Raw genomic sequence first — 25,734 nt, 5'->3', positions numbered from 1 at the left:
TCACACTACTGGTCGTTGTGTCCTTGGGCAAGACACTTTACCCTACCGCCTACTGGTGTTGGCCAGAGGGGCCGATGGCGCGATATGGCAGCCTCGCCTCTGTCAGTCTGCCCCAGGGCAGCTGTGGCTACAACCGTAGCTGCCTCCACCAGTGTGTGAATGTGAGAGTGAATGAATAGCGCTTTGGGTGCCTTGAAAAGCGCTATATAAATCCAATCCATTATTATCATTATTATTATCATTATTATTATTATTAACTGTAGCCCTGCTGTCAAATTTAAGTAGACGGGTGCTGAGGTTTTGAAATGCATTACTTGGAAGAGAAACTGTTCTGACCTGGCTAAACTTCCTGGGGTCCAACCATGCCAAATCCGCAAGAAGAGGGCCATGTATGACAAATCGTCTGTGGATTGCTTGAATAACTGTATCCAGGATGATGTTGTGCACTTTCACCTCATATGATTTCTCAGCATTGATTTGCAACTCATCTTCAGGCATCTCTCTGGCCTTTTCTCTTCTTGGCTCTCTTTTCAGGTAGTTCAGCCTCCACTTCCATGTCTGTGTTGTTCTCCCTCTCCTCTAGTTTTTGATTTGTCTGTTTCACAAATGTGTCTGCAGCTGCCTTCACAGTTGGAAAGTCCCTGGCGATACTTTTGAGGCTATCTTGTGCGGCAGTCACCACATGATGGGCAGAGATAATGTCCATCCCCTTTGACTGGAGGTACTTCGACAGAGAAGTTGTTGCTCAAACACTCTAAGAAATATCTGTGCTGTTAACACAGTTTCATGCTTCAAGAGACACTCTTTAAAGCCTCGTGCTTTGGCACGAACAGCTGGCTTTTCTTTTTCCCTCTTTTCAATGGCTTCCAGCGTCAGCACTACATCAACGAAGAGGCCATCATCTGGTTTTCCAAAATGTCCAAAGAGTTTTTGGAGGGCATCATGCTTGGCCCACCACCATGTCTCACCTATTGGACTGAGGCGTCTGTGTCTTGTCTCTTGGGTTTGCTTCTCCCACAGATTAACCCTGTGATAGGACTCCTTGATGAACACAGCTATGTCATTAAGTAAATTAAAGAGTGATCCACTTTCAATGACACTTTGTGTTGTGTCAGCAAGCACAAGATTAAGTATGTGTGCATAGCACCACACATGCACATGAGTTGGAGACTGGGCAGTCATAAGTGCTGAAAAGCCTTTGTACTGGCCCTGCATATTTGAAGCACCATGTGTTGCATTCCCAATGCACATGGCCTTGTCTAGATTCAGATGCTCTAAAACTCCGGAAAGCAAGTTTACAAAGTACTGCCCCGTGGATGCTTCGCACCTCACTATGGAGACAAGCCTCTCCTGCACAGCCTCAGTAACACACCTGATGATTACTGAACACTGATCATAACCTGTGATGTCTTGGGTTGTGTCTAGCTGAACAGAAAACACCCCAGCTGTCACAATCAGCAGGGCTGACTGTGTGTAGAGTGAAGGGTGGACCCAAATGCAGACGGAAACAAAATGTGAAACATGACTTGAATAACAGAAAACGAGCCATTTATTGAGGCTGGCAAAATAACTGTAAACAAAAGGCAAAATGCAAGGCTAACAAACTAAACTGGGTGAGCTAAATTAACTTAAAAACCTACAACAGGAACATGGACTTGACATGAGGAAACTTGACGCAACTTCTTGGCTTGCAAACAAAGCAGACGATCTGACAATGACACACTGAAAACACAGGACTTAAATACACAGGAGGTGATTAGGGGAAGTGGGAACACATGGAGGAACAGCTGACTGACATGAACCTAATGACAGGACAGGGGAAGTGAAACTAAATACAATGAACAAAGAACACACGACTCCTTCAAAATAAAACAGGAAACACTGAAACTAGACATGACAACACAAGCTTAACAGACCTAACACGTGATGAACGATACAAGAACTCAAACATAGAAACCAAGGAAACAATAAATAATAACTGCCTTTCCTTAACTAAAGCTAAATAGGAATGACACAAACTAATCACATATCTAAAATGAGACAAATACAAAATGAACTCAGAGCGCTGGGTCAGAGACCCAGCCTGTGACACCAGCTTTCTGGACATCACTGGCGATGCTCTCTTGAATGAGATGGCCAAGTGCATCAATCACTGAGTTAACAGTTGTTTTGGAGAGTAGGGTGATGAGAGATCCTCTACCTCTTGATCCACTGGTCTGATGCAACTTCTTGCTTTTTTCAATGCAGTCATTCAAATGTTCTCCAAGGCACATATCATACTTGCCTATCAGTTCCAGAAAGTTACCATGATCGATGGTGTTATCACCCAAAGTGTATGCAGCCTCATTCTCCACATGCCTATAGCTGAGTCCCCTCTTCCCAAGTACTTTGATCACATCCACTATACGCTCTAAAACTTGCCGTCTCTTTTTCACTTGTGCTCTGTGAGCTGACTGCCAGCAAACAAGCTCCTGATGTTGCCTTTTGAGCACCTTGAGAAAAAAGCTTCAGCACAGGTCTGGTGTGTAGTGCTCTTTTCATGCTCCTCTGTGTGCAGATGTATATGTCGCCAGTCACTCATGCCTGTTATAAATCATCAGAATACTTTATTGATCCCTGGGGGAAATTATTTGTGTGCTGGTGTCAGTCCGCCTTGCAAATGCCAGACACACAAAGCTGAACAATAAATGGTGTTCTTTGCCACTTCTGTTGGTGCCATCTTTACAGCTGAACACCCTCATCACAACTGCACTGCTGCTGTTCTGCTGTGGTTGGTAATCTAAGAAGGCCTGTAATATGGCAGGTTCAGGGCGAGCAAAGTAATCTATGCCCTGGCTCTCACTCTCCTGCTCTTCCAACTCTCTCTCTTGCTCTTCTGTATGTCCCTGCTGCTCCGTCTCTCTCTGCTGCTCTTCTGTCTCCTCTGTCACAGACTTCTCCACTTTTGATGATAAATCAGCCTGGTGCAACATGTAAGGATTGGCACAATTTGTTAAGATTTTGAAGAGTTTGAGAAACCAACCATAAGCATAAAATAAAATTCACTATCAGTAACTTCATAGCACCCGCCCAGCACTATAGAAACTCCGTCATGCTAGCTAGTACGCAGTACGAGTTATTCTAAGCGACTGTAAAAACTCAGCACAACGAAAATAAACAACAACTAAACTTGGTTTATATCTGACCCAGATAGACTGCAGGTCATAACTTCTTACCTGAAGTTCAGTTCACCTGACAGTCAGACTGGCGGCCGCCTCGGGGCTCTCCTCCTGCCTCACCTTTCCCTCATCCACCTGCTGGCCTCCACCACTTGCTGATGTTGCTAAATCTGTGGAATCTCTGCCATAGCTACCGCCAAACAATTCAATTATTTTTACACATTTGGCAGCGTCTGCCTGAAGGGCTTGTTTCTTTTTGGCCCTAATTTTTTCTTCACCTCCTGTCCTTTTTTTGTTCTCCATTTTCTTTAGTTCGTCTATAAGATTGCTAAACAAGGGGGAGGGTGCATCCGACCTCCTCGGCTGTAATTGGTCCAGCCCAGAGTCGATCATGACCAATTGGCCAATCCAGCACCTTTCATTATTTATACCCTTCCAAAAAAAAAATTAAAAATCCATCGGCCCATAAAAACAAAAAATCGCCAGCGGCCCGCCGGGCAAATGCCTGGTATGCCCGATGGCCAGTCCAGCTATGAATACAAGTCATTCCAATACAATACATGATGCCATCTTCTTCACCTACATATGACTTGAGGGTACATCCATTTTCTTCCAAAACAAAGATATGAACCACGTGGCCTGCAGGAGTCCAGAGTCAATCAGTTTTAGCTGTCTGGAGCTAAAAACACAGTTCTCTCGATCCAATATGCACATTTTTGCAATGATCTTAGAGTTTATATAATTGATTTCCAGTAATGCTGTAATATTGGACAGCTACATACACGGTTAAACTTTCTGTCTAAACATTTACTACAGCTATATGGGATGACAGGGGACCAGTGGTTCAGTTTGACTGGGGTTATGTAAGTTCTCATCAACCACTTATATCAGAGGAGTTTCATCCTTGTATTAATTGATTACCTTTGGGCTTTTAAACATGCAGTTTCCCAGTCCGCCTCCTGTACAACTTATCAGTAGTGAGTTCCTTATCATGTGTTGTGGGTGGCTGTAGCTCAGGTGGCAGAGCAGGTCAGCCACTAATCAGAAGGTTGATGGTTCGATCCCAGGCTGCCTCCTGGCTGCATGCCAAATATCCTTGGGCAAGATACTAACCCCATGCCTATGGAATGCCAGGACTGCCATAATGAATTAATTAAATACACCATTAATTAATTAAATGTGTCAATAATTAATTAAAATTGGAATTAAATAAATAGTTATGACACATGTAAGTAATTATTTAATTAATTATTTATGTATTTCACATTTCATAAGTCACAAGATGGCGCCAGTGTTCACGGCAAGCCGTCTCCTCCGTTTTTGTTTGTTGTTTATTGTCCTTCTCTCTATGTGCTGCCCTGATGTCTCCACGTTACTTGTCTATGATCGCCAAACTCTTTTGAATCTCCGGCCTTTGGACTACCAGACACAAGATTTTAAATGGAGATCTGACGATCCTCCTCCGCTTTCGAAGGACTTTCCTGATTACCTCCGCCACTTACCATCTACCTTCTCTCAAAGGAAATGTTCACGGAGACGGGGTAAACGTGGCGGCATCCGTGTTCGTATCAAGGCCCTTTTAAAGTCCTATGTTGCAATAAATGATCGCTATTCTACAAACATTCTGTCATCTATTTCTGCCCTCCGAGACCATGCTAACTTCACACTGTTCTGTCATCGCTGGATTCGCCCTGTCGGACCTTATGGTTACCTGGACCTCCCAGCTGATCTTCCACCCGGTCGGTGCTGGGTGCGGTCCTCCAGAGGAGGCCTGAATCTCGGCAACCTTCGCCTGCTGCGGCGTTCTCCTACCAGTAACAGTGTGACCACTCTCCGTATGGCCTTATTAAATACAAGGTCACTGACGAATAAGACTTTTATTTTAAATGACCTTATTCTATCGTCGGGACTGGATTTCTTATTCCTGACGGAAACTTGGCTTCGCCCCGGCGAACTTTTTCCCTTCTCGGAGCTGCTCCCACCTGACTATGCTTTTATTAGCTCACCCCGGACCACTGGAAGAGGTGGAGGGCTAGCTTCAGTTTTTAAAAACAAACTTCGATGTCGGCAGCTGCCACCTGTTCTGTACCGCAGTTTCGAGGTGCAGTTATTGGAAGTGAACTGCGTCCCCTCCATCCTCTGCGCTGTGGTGTATCGTCCCCCGAAACCTATTAAGGATTTTCTTCCAGAATTTGCTGATCTACTGGGGAGCCTAGTGCCACGTTATGACCGTATATTAATTGTTGGTGACTTCAACATTCATGTTTGCTGTGAGGACAGTTCGCTAGCTAAGGATTTCCTCGCTCTTATTAGCACCCTCAATCTCACCCAGTGGGTAAGTGAACCAACTCACACTAAAGGTCATATACTTGATTTGGTCTTATGGTCTGGATATTTGCATCACGGACATAGAGGACTTTGGGATTTCAGATCACTTTCCGGTTTTGTTTAATACTGTAGCGAGCGATGTGGATTTGAACAGTGATGGTCCTGTGCGGCAATCGCGCACGATTAACTCCCAGTCAATCGCCCACTTCATTGATGCTTTCCTTGACTCTCCCCTCTCTGATGCTAACTGTAATGGGGTTTTATCAGCGGATGAGCTTGCTAACCTCTTTTATACTACATGCGCTGTGTTGGGGGAAAACTCTGTAAAAGACCCAGGAGAAATAAAGACACAATGAGACAAAGTTACTTTCTTTATCAAACGTGTACACGGGTGAGCTGCTAAGAACAACTCACACCATGCACAGTGGCTTGGTAATTTTTATAGGAAAGACAGTGAGAACAGGATAAGAAAATACAAAACAAATAAAATAAACAACTCCATATGTGGCGCTAGTCTCGTCAGCAGAGAGCTGGGAGAAGGCTGTGAGAGATAAAACAATCTAAAACAATATGTCCCAGAAACAAGATGTCTTTGCTGGGAAAGTCTAAAAAGATCATTCTAAACTAATCTAACCATAGGCAAAGGGCAGACAAAAGGCATCTTTGTACATTTAAAAGAAGGTAAAGAAACATAGAATCATTTTTCCTGTAACATTCCCTCCTGTTTTAACTTATTTTAAATGTATACAACAATTGTCTATGAAGGTTATTTATTAAGTATCTTAGGCAATTTTTTTAATTTCCAAAATTTTCAAAATGTCAGCATAGCAGAAAGGTCCGTGTACTTTTCGGTATTTGAAGTTTTGTTTCAGAAACCAAAACGAAAAAACGATATTTAAAAGAATTTTCATTTTTTAAATTTTTGATAAAGAATAAAATGGGCGAAAATAACTTGTTTTTTCATTCGGTGGTAACAAATAGCCGTCATACACTTAAAATTAGACGTGCTTTTTTGGATTTCTTCGTGATTCAAATAATGAAAGTATACTAGCGCAAAAACAAAAAAATAGACGCATTTTCAATGTCTGAAACGGGAAGTACTTCTTCTGCGCGTTTTTTTATGGCGCGCGCACACCGTCCCCCACACAAGAGATCGACGGCCTTAAAGTTACACTGGAATAAACAGAGGATGGACCATTACGTTGTTTTTAGGAAAACTAAGAGAGTGACACTCCGGGACGAAGACATGACTGCAGAAAAACTGGGTCGCATCTTTCAGGTAGATATGTAAACTTCGCAAACTTTGCTTTCAGCAGTTTTTTTATGAACGTTATTGTTCTTCCTTACTGCGGAACGGCTAACGTTAACATTTGGTGATTTCATGTAGGCCTACTTTTACTAATACTATGTCTAGCCGTCTTCATTGTGCTAATATGTGAATTGTGCACATGTGCTAATGTGTAAATAGTTATTCATTGACTTTTACCGGCTACTAGCTAATAAGTAAGCCTTTAGAGCCTATTAACCGTGTGCACAGGAGTAACACGTTAGCAGAGCAACGTGATTTACGGAAACTTTTCTTAAACAGGTATCCGCGCATACTCTGTACATCACAGATGATTCAAACGTGGCTATGTTCCCCGGTGCGGTCTCTGGTGTTTTCAGCGCATTAGACCTTACACCCAGAGGTCACTATGAAGTCCACGGAGAAGACATGGAGTCAATTCCAACAGCAGGTTCCAGCGGGCAGCGTTTTGCATTTATGCGAGCACCAGCTGTGGCAGCGTCTGCACCTTCACGTTCACAGCAGGCTACTTCAAGTTCCCCTATGTCCTCCAAAACATTTCAGAGGTAGGATGAGTCTGTGTTCTTGAATATTAAATTACAGAACAGGCAAAATAAAAAGAAACATAAGGTGCATGGATAGTTGAATTGTTAAGAATAGCAAAGCTGTTTTAGTACAATTTGCCTATAGCAATCACTGAATGGATTTGTGGCCTGCTGTCTTTTACAAGATATGTAAAATTATTATGTTTTGTTTTACAGATCAGTGTACTTTGCAGATGTAGTTGGTGGGAGGTTGATTCCCAATAGAATGGTGGTTGTACGATTCCTGGAGTCTGAGGCTACGCTTCAAGGGATAGTAGGAAAAGTGCAAGATGCCATTGGTAATTACAACCCAATAATTTTGACAGATGCACAGGGCAATGCAATTCTGGAGTCGGAGGGCACAACAGGTGAGCCATAATATTACAGCTAAAGCCCATATCTTATGGAGAGACATGTCTTACCAGACTCTTTGTAATATTTATTGGGTAATATGGTATTGGCTTCTAAACAGGTTTCTTTGGTTTTGTTTTTCATCTGTAGGGTCACAGTACTGGAGACAAAATGCACGAAAAATTCTTGCTGTGCCTGAACAAGACTTTAATTGCCTCCAGGGAACAAAGAGGAAGAAACTGAGGTATGTGAATAAATATGTATATACTATAGGATGAACATCAATATAGAAGAATTAATTTGATTTAAATCCTATAATAGCAGTAAGACATCACTACATAAATCATCATCTATCAGTAAGTGATGTGATGTTTCTTTAAGCCAGTAAGTAGCTTTGACATCTGATTATCCATTTTTATTTGTAGCAGCCGTAAAGATGATGACAGTGCCAGTTTGGGAGAAGTGAGTGACAAAATAGAAGAGTTGGTGTTGGCATCTCAAAGTCTGCCAGCTGTCACAGCAGCAATCAAAGAGCTCACTGATCTTGCAGTTGCCCAGAAAGTCACAACCCCCAAGCTGCAGACACTCAAGGAGGGATTTAGCTGCGTGGTTTGTATGAGTATATTCAAATGTTGCTTAGTAAATACATTACATCTACACTAACATTTTAATTACAATTAAAACAATGTCAAACCACATTCAATCATTACTTTGGACAAACATTTTTTTACCAAACATAGGCTCTTTATTCAGCAGTGTCCATTTAAATACTTAGGCACAGACAATCAAGATGCAGGTCTACTGTAACATAACATTCAAAAGTTTACATGCACATTTAATTTGGGTTCTCCTTGCAATCTTGACTATGAAAGTATAGCTTTTCAAATTGATTACAATGTCAGTATGGGTGACGGTACACTGTTCACAGTAATGTAAAACTAAAAAGTTCACATTTAAAATGGGACTGTAGTTGCATATATTGAATCAAGTACCTGTAACTTTTTCATTTTTCTTGCTTGCTAATTGAGAAAATGTACTGATTTTGCCCCTCATCAATTATAGACAAAAATATAGACAGGGACTTTCTCAGAACAGCGTGAACAAGAGGAATTACAGAATAACCAAAAATATTCTGCATGCTGTCTGTAAATTTATGTCAAGACTGACTTTGAACCTATAGTTTGAACTAAATTCAACATAAATGGATAACAGTCTCACTTATCTGATTTACTTTTGCAGACATCATTGAGGATCCAGTGTTCTCACTGTGCTGCAGAAGCATTATTGGCTGCAAGACATGTGTGGAACAGTGGCAAGAGACATCACAGCACTGTGCAAAATGCAGGGAGAGTAACAACGGAGTTCTACAAATTACTGGTCTAACAGCTGCATTTTCTGTATTGAAATCTTTTTTTGCAGAGGAGTAATGTAGTGTGTACACACAAATGTTTACAGTCAGTTGATTTTTTTTTTTGTCTGTTCTGTACAGTTTACAGATGCAGTGGTTCATACATTTCTCTGAGTTATGTTTATGAGACAGAGCAGAGCTTCTTTGTATGGCATAAAGTCACCATTTACGGCTCTAAAAAACAAATGTGAAATATCAGGATATTTTTATGCAAAATGACTCTCTGTTCTAAGTTTGTCCTGTTCGGTCGCCTTGAGGCGACTTTTGTTGTGATTTGGCGCTATATAAATAAAATTGAATTGAATTGAATTGAATTGAAGGGATCAACTCCAAAAGTCGAATATTCTTTGAGTGCAGATCCCAAGTGCTGCCTGTAAAGGTCTGCTGCTTCAAGTGCATTTGGCAAGAGCTCTGGAGAAATTCTTCTTTTACACCCATGTTCTGCAAAGTGATTTGGTATGCCTTTTCCTGTAAAAAATAGAGGAGGTGTTTAAATGTTCATTATCAGGGTTGTAAGCAATCTGACTTTTTTTTTTTTTTTACCTGGGATTCTATGAGCATTCCATGATTCTACCACACTTGCAAGACCAATGTTACACAGCTGACAGGTTAGATTGGACACACAGTATCGCACAAGGTTATCCTCCATATCTATCTCCTCCTGGTCCATCAGCTGGAGTAGGGCAGTTTTTAGTGGGTAGTTGACACGGTTGTTGATTTCAGGACAAATCCTTTCAACTGTGTGGTTCTAAAAGAGTTAAAAGAAACATGTCTTAAATGTACGTAGTAGTACACGTAATAGTATAAGAATTTCAGCTGATGTTAATGGTACTTAAATCTTACTCTTGTGGATGAGGTCTGTAAATAAGGCAGTCTCTCCTGATTGAAGCGATGATGTGACAGCATCTCTTGCATGAACAGTGTTAAATAAAATTCCTTTCCATGGTCTACTCGCACCTGGTCCCACATACCATAGGTGATCACTGCAGGTCTGGTACAGGAAAAATAAAGAACATTTATTAACTATTTTGCTTTAAGACCAGCAAAGGTGTTATTATTTTGAATGTATTCATTCATGTTTTTTTGGGGTAATATTTTAGTTGTAGTAGGACAACATATATTTCTTAAGTTTCTTTGCAATGTCACTGTCATGCTCAGACTTTAGATGTATGTCAGAACAATTGAAAGATATGTGGAAATCCAAGAACCTTGTTCCATTCATAAATGAACACTGATTAATTGCAATAAAGTAGTTAAATGATTCATGTGCAATTCCATTTTATTTATTTTTACATTAATAGAAAATGTTGATCAAAATGTTTGGTAAGTTCTTAATATATTATATTCAGGAACATAACCAGACCCATCTGTTGCATGTCTAATTTAAATTCAAATATTGTAAATTTGGGTGCAGCTCATGTCCAATATGACTAACATGTCCATCAAAACACTTAAGATGAAATAAATGGTTTGAGAGGTTGTATTACCTGAAAACATATTCATAGATGCTCAAGTTGTTTTTGATTGGCATTGTGGAATGACTCACAATCTTTTTACTGAATCCATCTACAGCTAAAACATGGGTGACTCCAAACATTACAAGTTTCTCGTTTTGGTCCAGGTGAACCTTGTGCCCCATGCATTCAGCATGGTACGGTGTGGGATTAAGATTCCGAGCTCCCTTACAAAAAAATCACAAAAATAAATGACAGCTGACTGGATAAAGGCAGATTTGATCATACGTTTGAGGAAGAGTCAAGTAACTGTTAAAGCAGGGCGTACATCTGTTAAACAGAATTAGGCCCTACCATTACATGATGTATATCACAAATATGACAAAGAACATTGGAATACAGTTCTAGTGGAAGATTAAATAACATAGGCTACCTGGCGTCTTGCTTCATGATAAGGTTGATGCACCTCTCTTAAAATTGACCCAATTCGTCCCTCTGCAGCATGTACCCCTTTTGTGGACAGATAGCCCTTCATCATTTTGCGGCCATATGTTGGGCCCACCTGTTTAAAATAAAAGATCATGCTACTACTAGAACAACAAATGTAAAGTAGCTTATTCTGAAAGCAAATGTGTAAAGCTAAAGTATTGTGCTAATTAACTGTACAAATACCAGTGAGAGACATCTTTAAAATAACTAACGTTACCCACCACCCGCAAGACGCTAAGACGCTAAAACGCGCGGGCGCGCGCACACAGTCTAGACTAACCCCCTTACAACCCAGTTAAGACAACCATACACAGTCATAAGGTGAAGGAAGAAAGTACCTTACCTCATTTATAGCTTGTGTCACCTCAAGCTCCAACCGTGTGTCCGAGAGTCGACAGCTAGTGATTTGCTCAGCACAAAACTTTCTAACATTTCTCGCAGAAAATCCTCTCACTTCCCCGTGTTCATATGACAGACGCTCTGATATAATTTCCGATGACAGGCCTTGTTTTGCCATCTCCATGATCACGTCTGAGTATTTTTCCAACGTCATGATGTCCACACTACAGTGTTTGCCATAAGTTTGCGCATCACTTGTACAGGTTGTTGACCTACTAAAACTTCCGGTTCAGACAAAATAAATAAAGGGCCCTTTCTCGTTCTTTTTTCTTGGGTTTTTCGTTTCTGATGTGCGAAAGGACAAAATGAAAAAAACAATTGTTTTACGTTTTTCATTTTAGCTTTTTAAGTTGAGAATTAAATAAGTGTCTCATTTTCTTTTTTAAATTATACTTTCTGAAACGAAACTTCAAATACCGAAAAGTACACGGACCCAGAAATGGCAGTCATTTGGTCTAAAGAATAAAACAAAAGAAAATAATAAAAAGAAAAACATAGTAAATGAAAATCATAGTAAATGAAATAACAAGTGGAATAAACAAGAAAAAAATAAAAGGATGAAAACTAAAATGAAAACTTTGTATTTAAAAAAAATGATGAAAACCTAATATGTAAAATGAAAACTTCAAAAAAATACAAGGATGAAAACCTTATATTTAAAATGATGCAAACCTTAAATTGAAAACTTTATATGTAAAATAATGAAAACTTCATATTTAAAATGAAAACTTTATGTTTAAAACTGAGAACTTAAAAAAAAAATAAAAAAAAAAATAGATAAATAAAAGGATGAAAACCTGCATAACCTACTAATGTTTTAATCAGTGCGTGATCACTTGACAAGTCATTTTTAATCACCACGTCATTTATTAGCAGTTAGTACAAGTTCTCCTCTAACAGAATTGCAACGGGATGTTGTTCTTCTTGAGGCACGGCAACATAAGCAGTCATTGTAGTTTTTATCATCTTTGAAATCATTACTCTTAGGCATGGCAACACACACAACACTAATATGAGCAGTGCTATCATGATGAGACCTAGAAGAAAAAATGGCTTTGCTACAGCAGCCAGCCATGAACCGCTGAACAGCCAGTCAAGCCAGCCTTGTGCTGTAGCTGCTCCAGGTGTGTGGTCAGTGACATATTTTTGCAGAGCGGTCAAATTCTGCAAAGCTTCATAAATGTCTCCTCCAGTTTCGTATCCATCAGGGATAAAAGTGCAACATGTTTCCCCGATCAGCTTGCAAACTCCTCCTTGTGATGCTGTTAACAGGTCTAGTGTCAGTCTGTTCTGCAGCACCATCGTTCTGATGGCCTGCTGTTCTCCTGCTAAGGCAGTTCCCAGGGTCTTAGTCAAGTTGATGTGTCGTAGCAGAGCATATCGGTTGATTTCCACATGATCCCGCACCTCGGCAACTCCAATGCCGGGGATCAAGCTCTGTAAGAATTTCACTCCACCTCCCCAGATGCGAAACTCTCCCGGCACTCCAGTGTCCACAGTAATGCCGAAAGAATTGGGGGAGGCGATGTCCACTTCACGTCTCTGCCGGCTGCTTGGATGATGTGCAACACTTTGCATGAAGAAAACGTGATCTGATAATTCCACCAGGGCGCACAGACCTCCCCAACCTTCAGGGAGTGACAGATAAGCCTTGTTGCCACATAGGAAGTACCAGTCAGCCAAAACTCTGGTTCCTCTGCTGCTGGGTGCCGTCCGTGCACATCCTGTCTGGTACTGAGTCTTTGTTTGTAGTGGCATTCGGTAGCTGTAGTCGGAGCGTCAGTTTAGGCCCATCAGCGTCGTGTTACTGGCACAGGTGGCGTTGATTGAACAGGCCATACACTTCCTCTCGTTCCTTGGTGGGCAGAAAGTGTATATGTGCTTACATAGGTGAGTAGGCAGCTCCCCCACTGCCCGCGAGCCATTGTTCATCACACATACTGGCAGTTGTGATGCGTTCAGTTTGTTCAGTAGAATTACATCAGGCAGCGGGTCTGAGACTTGGGGCCAGGTCAGTAGGTATGTCTGTCCGGAACAGTTCACATTTGTGAGTGATGATGACCTCCAGGTTGCTTTCGCTGGGATGCTGTAGTTGGCTTTGGACCAAAGAGTACCGTAGCCTGGATGTGTTGCCAGGCCCAACAGGCACCAACTGCGATCTTCAGGTATGCTGTACGGCCACAGGCCAGACGTCTGCGAGGATAGGGGCATATGGGTACATGCATAGCAGTCAGTTTTGTTATTCAAGTGAGCTGTAGTGTTCATAAACTGCCACCAGAAGTTAGTGGCGTAGCCATGGGGAAACTTGGTGTACTTTCCTTTGTCATACAGTGTCTGCCTTTTCTCCACATAGCGTGACTTGTTGTCCCTCACGGAAGCAAAGGTGAGGAGCCCGGCCATGGTCAGGGCCGCTGCAGTTGATAAGAGCCACCACCTCATGACGACGGAACACACCCTCCTGTCGCGAGTAGACCCCCCGGCCAGGAAAGCTGACCCCTCCACCGGGCGAGATCACAACAAGCGGGCAAGCCTGCCGTCAGCTGTGTTTAGATGGCTTCACTGACTCGCCTGCAGTGACTCTGATGGATCCAGGATGGTCGTTCCGCAATTTTGCAAGCGGTCGGTGTAGTGAGGAGGACTTGGTATGGCCCCTCCCACCTGGGTGTGCTCCAGTTTTTCCTTTGGAGCACCTTGATCAGAACCCAGTCACCGGGCTTTAGTCTGCAAGACACTGGAGAAACATCATCAGGTTGTTGATTATGTACAATGATCTCTTTGTTTTCTAACAGCTTAGACATCCATTCTGCTAATGTGTTTTCTCTGATTGCTTTGTCTATTGGTTGACTGGTAATAGGCAGTGGAAACGGCCTGCCATGAATGATTTCAAATGGAGTTAGTTTATGGGAGCCTTGTGTTAAGCGCATCCACATTTTCACTAAACCCAAACATTCAGGCCACGGCCTTCCTGTTTCTGCCATGCATTTCCTGAGCCTTTGTTTTATAGTGCCGTTAGTTCTCTCTACAAGGCCTGCGCTCTGAGGGTGATAAGCACAGTGGTGTTTTATGCTGAAACCGAGTGCTTCAGAGACCTTAGTGATGACATCATTTACAAAATGAGTGCCGTTGTCTGACCGTATCAAAGCTGGGATGCCATATGTGGGTATGAAGTGATTGCACAGGCACTTTGCTACTGAAATTGCATCTGCCTTTTTCACTGGATAGATTTCCGGCCACTTTGAGAACACGTCTATAACCACTAGGGCGTATTTTGACCCTTGACATTCGCTTAGTTCAATAAAATCCATATGAATTGTGTGAAAAGGATGAGGCGGAGTTGGAAAACGGCCTCTTTGTGGTCGCAGGTTACCCTGAGCATTATATTTTTGACACGTCATGCATGTTCTGACAAATTGTTTTGCTGAGGTTTCAAAATTTACAGTGTAGAATTTACAGTGTAGAAATGAGAGTTGACAATACTGGTCAGTCCCCCCGTTGACAAATGCGTACAGCCATGAGTCACTAATGCCGCCATTTTGTGGAGGAATTTTGGCAACACTGGCTTGCCATAACACATCATTAAGTCGTTTGTCAGAACTGCACCGTGTTTTAGCCATTTTGCCTGCTCTGCTGTGCTTGCTGCTTTTTGTTCATTTTTCAACACATCCAGTGGAATCTGATGTGTGTTTACTGCCATCAATGTCATGTTTGCCTGTTGTGCCGCCTATTTTGCTGCTCTGTCAGCAAAATTGTTGCCTGTAGTAATGAAAGAGTCAGTAGGCGTTGTAAGAGGTTGGCATGCTGGTTTGCCAATTGGTGTAATCATTCCTCTGGTTTTCCAGATTTTTTGCAAAATGATGCACAGCAGAGAAAACATACTGGCTGTCTATATAAATGGTTATTTGTTTATCTTTGTGTATTTCACATGCGCAACAATCTCGTGTGAAGTGACCTTCCTCTCCACGGTTCTAGCAGGCGTTGTCTCTATGTTATCTGCTGTTTCTGCGTGGCTGTCTGCGGCCTTGGTGTTTGTGACTTTGCTCACCTCTCTGTTCCTGATAGCCACCTGCGAATTAGTGTTTTAGTCTGTTGTCAACAGTCAGCCTTATTTTTAAGTTACAGAATGCTTCTCCCTTTTTTTGTTTTTTGTTTTTTTGTTTGGGAGAATAGATGCAACTCTACATTTTCACTTAAGGCAGTTTTAGATAATTTCTAGTTCTTCAAACAATGCATGGATCTCACACATTTCAAACTTTCAAGTTAGGGTTGTTTCCCATTTATACAAATATATATATTTAACTTTGCATTGCTCACAGCTCATAGCTCACAGCTCTAAACCTAGGCATTTTTCAATCATATGCCTAATCACTATGTGTCACTGTGATTCTCAAGTATGGTCACAAGTTCGTTTAAATTCGTCTCCAAAACCAACAAAATAATCAAACAAAAACAAAAAACATAAACGTGTCAGGACACAAAAGAAAAAGAAAAAAAAAAATGCTGCCACCCGAACAAGGCAGAAGTCTCCATATGTTGGCGTTTAATAGCATGCAGCTTGTAACATACTAGACTAATGCGCCTGTGTTAATTCAGCTCCATATTATTGTGTGAAGTTGCACTGGGTTGGGAGTGGTTTTGTGTGTGTCACATTTTTGGTGAGCCAATGGCTGGAATGAGGTTGGACTAATTAGAGGCAGGTGTACTTGATTGCACTGATACACTGGTCTTCTTATAGCCCACACTACAAACACTGCTGTTTTGTTTTGTCTCTCTGTGCAGGTATGTAATGTGATGAAATCAGATATGTTTGGGATGGATTGGTTTTGCACTATGAATTTTATATTAAGTGTGTCGTTTTGTCTCTCTGTGCAGTCCAGGGCCTATTATATGCCACAGCCTAAAGGCAGCAGAGTTGCAGAGGCTTGAGTGACCACTGACTATATGCTTGCAGGGTGGTGGGTCTCCAAGGACAACTTCTAACCCTGTTAAAGGCAACATGTGGAGTGCAACTTGGCTGTGTGGCATAGCTGGCTCTGGCCTTGGGACTGTGTGTTTTTATACAATTCTTAAGTGGGACACTGGACTGTTTTATCTTTTATCTCTTGATATATTTTTTGTCAATAAATTATCTTTTAGAATTTTATCGACTGACATCTTTTTGCCCACGACTGAGACGGTTGGTCAGACCTAGAGTCTTTCTTTGGGTGTGTTACAGCAGCTTCTGCTCTAAAAGAAACAAAGAAAAGAAAATGTGGAACATGCTCATCAGCTTAGCAGTGTCTACATATTTAATTCAGCTTCTCAATCCTGTAGTTTTAGCTGTTGTCTACAGGGTTTTGCTTATTGGTTGTTATTATAGGTGTGCTCTATATCTCAGCAATGTGTCATTCTAGGATGATAGGTTTCAAGCTGGTCAAGTGCCTCTATGCACTTCATTAGTTTAGTTATTCTCTGTATTGTCTTCATCTCACATGTCATTACACTGAGTTTCAGCAAACCTTAAGCTTGATGCAGACTACTGCTTAACAATTATTCACCTCACATCATAACCGATTAAGGTGCCTCTTCATATTAATATTATGTCATTGTTAATATTATCCTCTTTGTCTTATATAACAGCAATAGCATATTATAATATTTTATCAGTGTGTACCACTATACTACTACTGAGCCAATTTGTTAGTTAGGATCATCTTATTCAGCAAACAGATAATTTTGAATTCATCCAATCTGCGGTCACATTTGTTCTCTCTGTTGCATGGCGGACCAGGCAGGTCTATTATAATATATTATTTATATTTCATTTTGTATCCATCAAGGGCTTCAGATGACCTGCAGAATCATCCTTTTCCCAGGGTGGAGACAGTTACCTTTTCACACACTGTCCTTGGCTGAACAATGACACAGCCTTAATATACCTTATGTATTTTAGTAAAATATTTTCATGTGAATTATTTGCTTTATATTCATTTTATACATTGTGGGCATGGTCATCATGCCAACTGTGTTTCATTGTTAATATCACTTTACAGGTTGTTATCCTTGCTATTATTAATTTCAAATACTCTAAAGATAATTTCTACTGTAATTTTCCCTTTGTTCATCTTTATTTCGTACTTTTTATATTTATATCTACTCAGTGGGGTCTGTTTTCAACCCTTTTAAACTACTTCAGACTACCTTGATCTCTAGTTTTCACTTAATAAGGGATTATTATGTTCTTCCTGATATGGGTGGTGCTGCAGATGCGGCTGCAGGAATGAGTGTTGGTTTACTAAAAGGATTGTGGGAACTGCACAGTGTCTCGTCTTCTGGTTTTACTAAACTGGTAGTTGAGTTCTATTCTTCTGACTGTTTATATTTTGTTTTCTTAAATCTCTCAGTTTACAGACACTGTTTTTGTCCGGCGTCTGGACTTTTCTTTTCTCACCACTGCTCGTCAGCAGGAGTGAGTTTTAATTTCACTTGCTTGATTACCCATCTTACTTATGTGTTTACTTATTTTTGTTTAAGTAATATATACACACACGATACAGCTGCTATCACCTTCACTGGTATTAGAGACGAGAGTGGTTGCTCACACGCCCTTCTACTTTCGGACTATTTCCAAAAGCGGTGTGAACTTTACGAGACGGAACTCGACCGTTCTCTCAACTCACTGTCACGGCTCAACGGCACGAGGGAACAGGGATGGACACAGGCGCAGAAACCAACCCGGAAGCGAGGTGACAGAAAACAAATGATTTATTTCCGCCCACAGGGAAAACAAAGGTGAAACACAAAGCGACGCCACCACACTAGTGGCGCGTAGGATTCGTCTGTGAAAATGAGGGCGACCTAGACACCTCTAGGAGACGGCTGAACAGCGGGGACAGCGGGGAGGTAGAAACAGGACTAGGTAGGGGCCGGGGCACTGGAACAAGAGGAGATCACGATCAGAGGGATCCAGCAGACAACCAATAATCCTCCGCAGTTGAATTGAATTGCCTTACTTGGTTTCAGATGGAGGGGACAGGTGGAGCGGAAAACCCGGAAGCGGTCGAGGCGTGGGGAGGCAGGCAGGTGAGCAGTGGGTCGGCAGGCCACGTTGTGTGAGCAGCTGGCGGCCCAGGTCCAGGAGGACGGGAGCGAGGGGAACAAGATCTCCACTCCGGGTGCTATCGCTGAGGACAAGAAAAGACAGGTCAGTCGTCACACGGCGTTAAGACAAGGTTTGAGGATGCTCCACTGAACTAACATGGGAATAGCAGATACTCAGGCGATGAGTGGTTGAGAGCGCAGGTCTGATATACCGCTGGCACGATTGCTCACAGGTGGTCAGCCAGGGAGGGGCAACCGGACTCCGCCTAAAGGAGGAGGAGCCGCTGTCTGAGACCTGCAGGTGCCCAACCAGACCATGACACTCACCAGCACGTCAGTGAACAGCAGTAAAAGAAAAACACAGTAGGAGCAGCTCAGTCTCTTATTGGACCGTGAAAATTCAGCTTGCTCCATTAATTAAAACAATACACACACACACAGCTTCGACGCGCGCGACCGGAACCCTTATAATAAGGGGAGCTCCCAGAGCTACTTACTCCCTAGACCCAGTCTAGACCCAGCTGGGGGAGCTACCCAGAGCTCCAAAGCTACCAGTCGACGAGCTCCCAGAGCTACCAGTCGACGAGCTACGCTACCAGTCGACGAGCTTCCAAAGCTACCAGTCGACGAGCTACTTCCGCTATTTTAAATTCCCTGAATTCAAAATGCGCTTTTACGCAAGATTGTGTCAGTGTGTCTGTATCTACCTGGTCAGTGTCGCCGGTCTGGTCCACCTCGATCGGGTCCCACCACCGTGGGTCGCTTTCTAAGACGTTGGCCAAGACTCGAATTTAACGCTCTTGGTCTTTTATCACACACCTAGTATGTGAGCTGTCGACAGGCGAGCAACGTGGACTGGTCACGGAGATGGGACACGATGGAGGCGCTCCGGCTCCGAAGGACCAAGAAATGTTGGGGGAAAACTCTGTAAAAGACCCAGGAGAAATAAAGACACAATGAGACAAAGTTACTTTCTTTATCAAACGTGTACACGGGTGAGCTGCTAAGAACAACTCACACCATGCACAGTGGCTTGGTAATTTTTATAGGAAAGACAGTGAGAACAGGATAAGAAAATACAAAACAAATAAAATAAACAACTCCATATGTGGCGCTAGTCTCGTCAGCAGAGAGCTGGGAGAAGGCTGTGAGAGATAAAACAATCTAAAACAATATGTCCCAGAAACAAGATGTCTTTGCTGGGAAAGTCTAAAAAGATCATTCTAAACTAATCTAACCATAGGCAAAGGGCAGACAAAAGGCATCTTTGTACATTTAAAAGAAGGTAAAGAAACATAGAATCATTTTTCCTGTAACACGCTGACATCCTTAATTCTGTGGCACCTCTGAGAATTAAACGTGCCAAATCCTCACAACCCTGGCTAAATCATACTACTCGCACCCTTAGGCGTGAATGTCGTCGTGCTGAAAGAAAATGGAGGAAAGACAAACTCCACGTGTCTCTGGACATCCTCCATAATTGTCTATCTAAGTATCAAAAGTCTGTTAAAGCTGCCAAATCTGCCTTTTTGTCCAGCATTATTATGACTAATAGCCACAACCCCCGAGCACTTTTTAATACTTTTAATTCTGTGATAAACCCTTGCACTACCACTTATAGGGATGCCTCCCCTGCTCTTTGTGATAAATTCTTAAAGTATTTCTCTGATAAAATCTCAGCTCTAAGGGCTTCTCATCCATCTCATCCATCATCAGTTTTAGACCCAGTTCCAGCTCCTGAATGCTTGACTGTCTTTCAACAGTTTGAGCCAGTGTCTTATTCTGCTTTAAAAGATATAATTGATCATCTCAAAATCTCTGGTTCCCCGCATGATATTCTTCCTTCTCGTTTCTTTAAGGAAGCTTTACATGTTATTGGTCCTTGTATCTTATCTCTGCTGAATGCATCATTGTCATCAGGTTGTGTACCGTCTGTCTTTAAGCATGCTGTTGTGCAACCTATTATGAAAAAGAAAAATCTTGACCCTAATGCTCTCACTAACTACAGGCCGATCTCTAAACTCCCTTTTATTTCCAAAATATTGGAAAAGGTAATTCTAAAACAACTTCAGGCCTTTTTAGATGCAAATGGTATTAATGAAAAGTTTCAGTCTGGTTTTAAACCTCGCCACAGCACAGAGACAGCCTTACTTAGAGTTTTTAATGATCTTCTTTTAACTGTTGATTCTGGATATTCTGTGGTCTTAGTTTTACTTGACTTGTCTGCTGCTTTTGACACGGTTAACCACAACATTCTTCTATCAAGATTGGAACATGTTGTTGGTCTCAAAGGTACGGTTTTATCTTGGTTTAAATCCTATCTCTCAGAGAGGTCGTTCTCTGTTGCTATGGGGCAACACTCCTCGGCTTCTGCCCCTATTTATTGTGGTGTGCCTCAAGGGTCCGTGCTCGGTCCTGCTCTTTTCTCTTTGTACATGTTGCCGTTGGGATTAATTTTTAGAAAACACAACATCTCCTTTCACTGTTATGCCGATGATATCCAGATTTATTTACCTTTGAAATCTGATGTGACTGCTTCTTTGCAACCTCTGTTCAACTGTTTGCATGAAGTAAAAATTTGGTTATCACATAATTTTCTTACATTGAACGAGAATAAGACCGAAATCATAGTCTTTGGTAGTCACACTCCGCTAGACCAGTTAGTTGATGCCCTAGGCCCTCTCGCTAGCTATCTTTCGTCCACTGTAAGAAACCTCGGAGTGTTCCTGGAGGGCTCTTTTAAACTCGAGAAACAGGTGTCCACTGTGGTAAAAAACAGCTTTTACCAGTTGCGTCAGATTTCCAAAGCAAAGCCTTTCCTTCCTTTAAAGGACCTTGAAACGCTTATCCACGCATTTATTACATCCAGATTGGACTACTGTAACTCCCTCTACTCGGGCCTCCAACACTCCTCTCTTTGCCGGCTCCAGTTAATTCAAAATGCAGCGGCGCGTCTTTTAACAGGTACGAGAATTTATGAACACATAACTCCAATTTTAGCCAAATTACATTGGCTCCCTGTTAAATATCGTATAGATTTTAAAATTCTTTTGTTCACTTTTAATATTTTGAATAATTTAGCGCCCAGTTATCTTTCTGATTTACTCCATTCATACAATCCCAACAGGGCACTTAGATCATCCAACCACAGGCTCCTAGCACAACCTAGGACTCGAATCAAGTCGAGAGGCGACCGGGCCTTTGCATCCGTGGCACCCAGACTCTGGAATAACCTCCCCGTTCATATTCGCACTGCCGAGTCTATCCAGTCTTTTAAATTACGTCTTAAAACTTATTTTTTTACTTTGGCTTTTGATTCTGTCTAGTTGGCTGTTTTAGCTTGTTGCGTTGTTACCTATTGTTTGTTATCCTCTTCTATTGTTTGTTTTAACTGTCTCATGTTTTTATTGACTGTGAAGCACTATGGTCAACACTGTTGTTTTTAATATGTGCTATATAAATAAATTTTGATTTGATTTGATTTTAATTAATTATTGACACATTTAATTAATTATTTAATGATATATTTATTTATTTCATTTTGGCAGTCCTGGCGCCTGGCTCTCATCATGAAATAATTTTATCTGTCAGCCTCACCCATCAAACTCAGGAGGCGGGGTTAACGCTGCCCATGCAGCTTCTCTAACATTTGATTGGTTGCCGTGCAAAGTAAGTCAAAACAGGTCGATCCTAGATAATCGATTGCTTGTGTAGACTTGGGGCAGCCAGGTATCCCAGAATGCAGATCAAATCACAGGCAGCAATGGTGGTGGTGTAGTTTTAAAATACCCCGTTTTTCTGTCACCAGCTACACTTTTAACAGTGTTTTAGCCGCGACTGTCGCGCCGTATGTCTGGTCAGGTTGTCAACATAGAACATGTTTGCAAAAGTGCTCAGATGTTTTCAGAGATTTCACTAGCTCTGCTAACAATTAGCATGCAGAGTGCACCGAGGGGGTTACGTTAACCGGTTTGTTTACATATTCCACTCTCCGTGTTCCACATGTTGCATTCGCAGATTCTCATTTTCACCGAACGATCGTCTCTTTCCGCCTGGTCTTGTGTCTCTGTGCTTCTGTAACATAAAGAACGAGCTGACATTTTTCTCACGAAACCAGCGATCAGCTCAACAGACCCTCAGTTTACCTGCATGCATCCTCCTCCTCATCTGTCAGCTGTTTAACACCTGCTGCTAATTCAAGAAACATGCCTACGTTACCTGGTGATAGTCACAGTTTAACTGGGCAGCCGGTGCTCGATATAACGCAATGTCAGCGCATTTTTCTGCACAAGATAAGTAAATATAGTGTTTTCCCCGAGCGCAGAGCTGCTGGAGCTCGTTTCCTTACAGAGCACTTTATAGGCGAACAGCTTTATCAGCGGCTGATGTCCAATCACCGGCACACAGCTTTGAAACCTCAGCTGAGTTTTAGCTCTCAGTGGTTAAACGCTGGACTTCATTCACTCAGGTTCTGTCTGTCGGGTCACGTTTACTTCGCTGTTTTATTTACAACTGAGCAAATCGGTTTGGCTGAGGTTAAAGTTACGTTTCATAACTGCATAGTTTCACAGACATTTAATGGTTCACTGGCACATGTGTTAGACTGAACTATCATCTAAATATCATCTGTTTTTTAATAGTTATTCAACTGTATTCTAAGCACCAGCTGTCTGTTAGAATGTGATTTTTTTTTCTCTCTCTGTTGGCAGAGGTATAAAAATGCGCAGGAAAATCTGACATGCATGGCGAACTTCACCGACGATATTTAGGGAGGAATAAACACACATCAAACATAAATGAACCATTTGTCTGTCTCCATAATTGAGAGTATTTTCTCTTCTTATGTCAACACTCTCTCTCTTTTTTTTTTTTTTTTTTTCTTTTTTTTGCTTTTTCGGTCATGTTATGTTTACCTGTCAAAGGCTTGTTACAAACTATGAAACACATCGTGCAGACTTCTGGATGTTAGAAGAAAACTAATACTGCTCATGAATGAGACTAAAGGCAGGAAGGTGTCCTTTAAAACTAAACATGTTAATAGGACCTCCCTGTTTATATCATAGTTTATGATATAGCACGTGTATTTCAGTAATAGCCTGCTGAGGCCACTATATGTGCTGGCCTCATATCAAATGTGAAGGCAGACTGAGTCTATGTTTGACGTTTGTTTATATCTAATCTTCCTTTTCAAACATTTAAACAGCAGCGAGTCTGCAGCTGAGGGAACACAAACTCAAACTGTCGGAACAGGTTTGCTCGTTTCTTGGATTCATTTGGTGATTTATTAAATGTATAACTGTTATTCTAATCTGCTGCTGAGTCTCTTACACTTTTCTTTATGCTGTATATTTTCACGTCTCTGGAATAGTTGGCAGTTAGATAGTCAGCTGGGAAACTTTGTGTTAACTCATGGAGCTGAGGATATCGTGGATGTGCTGACCTCGCTGCGTGGTGTACAGAGCGAGGTCAGCATGATTAATATTCACAATAAAAATATTAGCCGAACATCATGAAGTCTGTATGTGTTTCATAGTGTCGAACAACCTTTGTACAGTTAAAGCCAGCAGTTACTACATGACGGAAACACCAACGTTATCTCTTTTATGTGTTTATACACAGGTCACGCTGATTACTGAACAAAAACCCAAAGATCAGATGTTGAACAGATTTATTTGCTCTCTCTCCTCCTTAAACATGTTTTTAATCTGTTGAACTTATCAGAAAAGAGGCAGATGAAGTGACTGAAATGGTGCTTGTTAAAACACTGGCTTTGGGATTTGTATAAAAAGTTTAACCCATCTGAGAAAATTATTTCCACATCCATCCGTTCTTGGGAGAACATTACATAAATATGACCATTCTATTCTGTCAAAGACCTGACGAGCATCCAGTGATAATAAAGCTGTATCCTTAGCATCAAATTTCTCATGAACCCTTCTTATGTTGTGAAACCCTTGACGTTCTAGTACAAAGCCATTTTAATCATTATGAACTAAATGTGTGATACTAATCTTCTTGCTAAAACTTTACAAAGTATTTCAGTGTCCAAACCCGTCTGACTTATTGGTCTACATGATGAGGTTTCAAAGTAACCATTGCCTGTCTCAGAGTGAGAGCCTCATTTTGATATGCTTCTTCATACATGTTAAAAAGCAATTATTAAATAAAAGGAATTAAGCCATGGCTTTCTGCCATCAATTAAAATACAGTGAAAATAACAATGAATAAAGTTTGACAGGTTAGAGTGAAATGGCAATCATATCAAGTCAAGACAAAGTAAACTTTATTGTCATCTCTGCTATATCCAGTGCAGCATACAGAGAGATGAGACGACAAGGCTCTAGTTACATCAGTGCAAAGCAAGCTAATAAATAGATATAAAAATGAGACAAAAATACATACATAAGCTTGAGAGTTACAAGAGTTACATATATATTTCACCTGTAATATTCTGAATATTTGTAATTGAGCTAGTCGTATACATTTAGAGCTACTTCTTATATTTTGTCAATGTTGTAATATGTTGTATTATTCAATTTAGTTCAGTCTTTTCCTGAGATATTACACGGGTGAAACGTTGCCCTGCTTTATTTGGGACTACACAGCATTTTATATCCCAGCCTTTTGGATATTGAGACACAGAAATACACACACAAGAACAAACTCGTTTGATTATCTGTGTATGCATGAATCTATAATAAGTGCCAGACAGAATACGAGCTGTATTAACAGTAAACAGTAATATTACTAAGAAGGCGATCCAAAGTCACACCGCAGTGTGGCGCTGCAGCTAGCGCTGTCACAGCAAGAAACTTTATGGTTCCATGTCTGCTGTGGATATCTGTGGGGCATTTGCGTGTTCTCCGTCTGCCTGCGTGTATTTGCTCCAAATATTCGCCCTTTTCCCACAGTCCAAAGTCCTGCGAATTTGAGCTGATGGCTCTTCACTAAGCTAGACAAAGTGCTTACAGTTTATACCAAAGGCCTGCCTCCAGATGTTTTGAGTGTGCAAAACTAGTGCGGCGTATACAACCTCATCATCCTCCTAAAATACACTGGAATACTCACGGGAATACATCGCAGTAATATAACGTGTTTATGTCTTTTCTTTATCTTGGAGTGTCGTTTTTATTTGGAATGAGGCATTCACTGAGCAGTATGAGACTAAGTTGTGGTTGTGCAGGATTCCCAGCAGCATTCC

General features: G+C 41.4%; 1 protein-coding gene, 1 long non-coding RNA gene and 2 pseudogenes across 3 annotated transcripts; 1 reads left to right on the top strand and 3 right to left on the bottom strand.

Moving 5' to 3' along the window:
• Positions 1 to 6,381: 6,381 nt before the first annotated feature.
• On the top strand, positions 6,382 to 10,375 carry LOC146565151 (uncharacterized). The gene is made up of 6 exons (XM_085288035.1): positions 6,382 to 6,765; positions 7,075 to 7,337; positions 7,533 to 7,723; positions 7,857 to 7,950; positions 8,132 to 8,325; positions 8,946 to 10,375. Exons 1-6 carry the CDS (start codon positions 6,568 to 6,570, stop codon positions 9,131 to 9,133), a joined length of 1,128 nt encoding a protein of 375 aa, XP_085144161.1. The 5' UTR covers positions 6,382 to 6,567; the 3' UTR covers positions 9,134 to 10,375.
• On the bottom strand, positions 8,451 to 12,029 carry LOC146565150 (uncharacterized; annotated as a pseudogene). Its single transcript, XR_014894041.1, has 7 exons — positions 11,401 to 12,029; positions 11,002 to 11,130; positions 10,602 to 10,795; positions 9,958 to 10,105; positions 9,658 to 9,862; positions 9,427 to 9,582; positions 8,451 to 9,361 (listed from the first exon to the last, which is right to left on the bottom strand). The product of XR_014894041.1 is annotated as an uncharacterized LOC146565150 (transcript).
• Positions 12,030 to 12,211: 182 nt separating this feature from the next.
• Positions 12,212 to 16,588, bottom strand: LOC146565149 (uncharacterized; annotated as a pseudogene).
• A 1,530-nt stretch (positions 16,589 to 18,118) lies between these two features.
• LOC146565148 (uncharacterized) lies at positions 18,119 to 19,845 on the bottom strand. Its single transcript, XR_014894044.1, has 3 exons — positions 18,691 to 19,845; positions 18,446 to 18,616; positions 18,119 to 18,366 (listed from the first exon to the last, which is right to left on the bottom strand). It is a non-coding gene; the product is annotated as an uncharacterized LOC146565148 (long non-coding RNA).
• Positions 19,846 to 25,734: the final 5,889 nt, after the last annotated feature.

Source organism: Mchenga conophoros, linkage group LG10, assembly GCF_057382185.1.
Source record: "Mchenga conophoros isolate Kocher_MC1m ecotype Shallow Benthic linkage group LG10, M_conophoros_male_GT1.1, whole genome shotgun sequence".
NCBI lineage: Eukaryota > Metazoa > Chordata > Actinopteri > Cichliformes > Cichlidae > Mchenga > Mchenga conophoros.
This window is presented reverse-complemented; position numbering and strand designations above follow the sequence as displayed.

Excerpts from the sequence above, each read along its gene's own strand:
- LOC146565151 (XM_085288035.1), top strand. The coding sequence starts at position 6,568 with ATGTCTGAAACGGGAAGTACTTCTTCTGCGCGTTTTTTTATGGCGCGC. Across the intron at positions 7,951-8,131 it reads ACAAAGAGGAAGAAACTGAG|CAGCCGTAAAGATGATGACA; the intron begins GTATGTGAATAA and ends TTTTATTTGTAG. Across the intron at positions 8,326-8,945 it reads TAGCTGCGTGGTTTGTATGA|ACATCATTGAGGATCCAGTG; the intron begins GTATATTCAAAT and ends TTACTTTTGCAG.